This window comes from Salvelinus alpinus, chromosome 34, assembly GCF_045679555.1.
Source record: "Salvelinus alpinus chromosome 34, SLU_Salpinus.1, whole genome shotgun sequence".
NCBI classification, from domain to species: Eukaryota; Metazoa; Chordata; class Actinopteri; order Salmoniformes; family Salmonidae; genus Salvelinus; species Salvelinus alpinus.
In genome coordinates this window covers 11075744-11079205 of record NC_092119.1, presented here as the reverse complement: position 1 = coordinate 11079205, position 3462 = coordinate 11075744, and the positions used below count along the sequence as shown (strand labels likewise).

The 3462-nt window shown below is 53.6% G+C and overlaps 1 protein-coding gene across 1 annotated transcript; it reads left to right on the top strand.

The window, feature by feature from the left end:
- The first annotated feature begins 1148 nt into the window (after positions 1-1148).
- On the top strand, positions 1149-3002 carry LOC139563498 (uncharacterized). Its single transcript, XM_071382210.1, has one exon. It carries the CDS (start codon positions 1149-1151, stop codon positions 3000-3002), a length of 1854 nt encoding a protein of 617 aa, XP_071238311.1.
- The last annotated feature ends 460 nt before the right edge of the window (positions 3003-3462 follow it).

Genomic DNA, 3462 nt, shown 5'->3' with positions numbered 1-3462 from the left:
ATCATCCCCGCTGACTGACTCTCACTATCATCATCCCCACTGACTGACTCTCACTATCATCATCCCCGCTGACTGACTCTCACTATCATCATCCCCACTGACTGACTCTCACTGTCATCATCCCCACTGACTGACTCTCACTATCATCCCCACTGTCTGACTCTCACTATCATCATCCCCACTGACTGACTCTCACTATCATCATCCCCACTGACTGACTCTCACTATCATCATCCCCACTGACTGACTCTCACTATCATCATCCCCACTGACTGACTCTCACTATCATAATCCCCACTGACTGACTCTCACTATCATAATCCCCACTGACTGACTCTCACTATCATTATCCCCACTGACTGACTCTCACTATCATAATCCCAACTGACTGACTCTCACTATCATTATCCCCACTGACTGACTCTCACTATCATAATCCCCACTGACTGACTCTCACTATCATCATCCCCACTGACTGACTCTCACTATCATCATCCCCACTGACTGACTCTCACTATCATAATCCCAACTGACTGACTCTCACTATCATTATCCCCACTGACTGACTCTCACTATCATAATCCCAATTGACTGACTCTCACTATCATAATCCCAACTGACTGACTCTCACTATCATAATCCCCACTGACTGACTCTCACTATCATCATCCCCACTGACTGACTCTCACTATCATCATCCCCACTGACTGACTCTCACTATCATAATCCCAACTGACTGACTCTCACTATCATTATCCCCGCTGACTGACTCTCACTATCATCATCCCCACTGACTGACTCTCACTATCATAATCCCAACTGACTGACTCTCACTATCATTATCCCCACTGACTGACTCTCACTATCATCATCCCCACTGACTGACTCTCACTATCATCATCCCCGCTGACTGACTCTCACTATCATTATCCCCACTGACTGACTCTCACTATCATCATCCCCACTGACTGACTCTCACTATCATCATCCCCACTGACTGTCACTCACTATCATCATCCCCACTGACTGACTCTCACTATCATCCCCACTGACTGACTCTCCATATCATCATCCCCAACTGACCCCCCATCATACCGAAACATCTCCAACTGCCTCCACCTTTAACCCCATCAGGTCTCACTTTCAATATGGTAAACTCAAGCACTGACTCATCACACCACATCACTCAGCCACCATCACCCCCAACCACCTCCACCCCCACCTCAGACATGCAGCTCCCCAAGCCCCACCACCATCATCTCCAACCCTCTCCACGTCAACCTCAAACCCCATCACCCCTGGCCACTACCATCCTCCCCAACCCTCTCCACGTCAACCTCAAACCCCATCACCCCTGGCCACTACCATCCTCCCCAACCCTCTCCACGTCAACCTCAAACCCCATCACCCCTGGCCACTACCATCCTCCCCAACCCTCTCCACGTCAACCTCAAACCCCATCACCCCTGGCCACCACCATCATCCCCAACCCCTCTCCACGTCAACCTCAAACCCCATCACCCCTGGCCACCACCATCCTCCCCAACCCTCTCCATGTCAACCTCAAACCCCATCACCCCTGGCCACCACCATCCTCCCCAACCCTCTCCACGTCAACCTCAAACCCCATCACCCCTGGCCACCACCATCCTCCCCAACCCCTCTCCACGTCAACCTCAAACCCCATCACCCCTGGCCACCACCATCCTCCCCAACCCTCTCCACGTCAACCTCAAACCCCATCACCCCTGGCCACCACCATCCTCCCCAACCCTCTCCACGTCAACCTCAAACCCCATCACCCCTGGCCACCACCATCCTCTCCAACCCTCTCTCCATCAACCTCAAACCCCATCACCCCTGGCCACCACCATCCTCTCCAACCCTCTCTCCATCAACCTCAAACCCCATCACCCCTGGTCACCACCATCCTCTCCAACCCTCTCCACGTCAACCTCAAACCCCATCACCCCTGGCCACCACCATCCTCCCCAACCCTCTCCACGTCAACCTCAAACCCCATCACCCCTGGCCACCACCATCCTCCCCAACCCTCTCCACGTCAACCTCAAACCCCATCACCCCTGGCCACCACCATCCTCCCCAACCCTCTCCACGTCAACCTCAAACCCCATCACCTCTGGCCACCACCATCCTCCCCAACCCTCTCCACGTCAACCTCAAACCCCATCACCCCTGGCCACCACCATCCTCTCCAACCCTCTCCACGTCAACCTCAAACCCCATCACCCCTGGCCACCACCATCCTCTCCAACCCCTCTCCACGTCAACCTCAAACCCCATCACCCCTGGCCACCACCATCCTCTCCAACCCCTCTCCACGTCAACCTCAAACCCCATCACCCCTGGCCACCACCATCCTCTCCAACCCTCTCCACGTCAACCTCAAACCCCATCACCCCTGGCCACCACCATCCTCCCCAACCCTCTCCACGTCAACCTCAAACCCCATCACCCCTGGCCACCACCATCCTCCCCAACCCTCTCCACGTCAACCTCAAACCCCATCACCCCTGGCCACCACCATCCTCCCCAACCCTCTCCACGTCAACCTCAAACCCCATCACCCCTGGCCACCACCATCCTCTCCAACCCTCTCCACGTCAACCTCAAACCCCATCACCCCTGGCCACCACCATCCTCCCCAACCCTCTCCACGTCAACCTCAAACCCCATCACCCCTGGCCACCACCATCCTCTCCAACCCTCTCCACGTCAACCTCAAACCCCATCACCCCTGGCCACCACCATCCTCCCCAACCCTCTCCACGTCAACCTCAAACCCCATCACCCCTGGCCACCACCATCCTCTCCAACCCTCTCCACGTCAACCTCAAACCCCATCACCCCTGGCCACCACCATCATCCCCAACCCTCTCCACGTCAACCTCCATTCAGGCCAATTCTTCCATCATCCCCAGGTAGGGCCAGGACGATTTCATCAGGTAAAGCTCTTGGACCTTGTTAGAGACTGTAACTAGCATGCATATACACACACACAAACACAGAAATGTACACACAGGTGCTTTTTAGTCAGAAAAGTGCTGGCCCTTGAAAGCCACGTCATTACCACAACACATTTATGTGAACATAACAATAGAGCTGTATGTCTTTACCATGAAAGCAGCCAGGCTTCTATTTCAAAAACCCTGCTGTGCTAAACCACTACATGAAAGCAGCCAGGCCTCTATTTCAAAAATCCCGCTGTGCTAAACCACTACTGCCCACCAGATCTATATACCGTATGTTCCAAATGGCACCCTATTCCTTTCATGGTGCACTACTTTTGACCAAAGCCTTATGGGTCCTGGTCAAAAGTAGTGCACTACATAGGGAATAGGGTGTCATTTGGACGGCATCCCTTAATGCTTTCTTGGCTATTTCAAATGTATTTACAACAATATGAGAGATCCCACGGAGAATACATGCATGCCACTTTCC

Bases quoted from the DNA above. Each gene is read 5' to 3' on its own strand.
- LOC139563498 (XM_071382210.1), top strand. From the start codon at position 1,149: ATGGTAAACTCAAGCACTGACTCATCACACCACATCACTCAGCCACCA.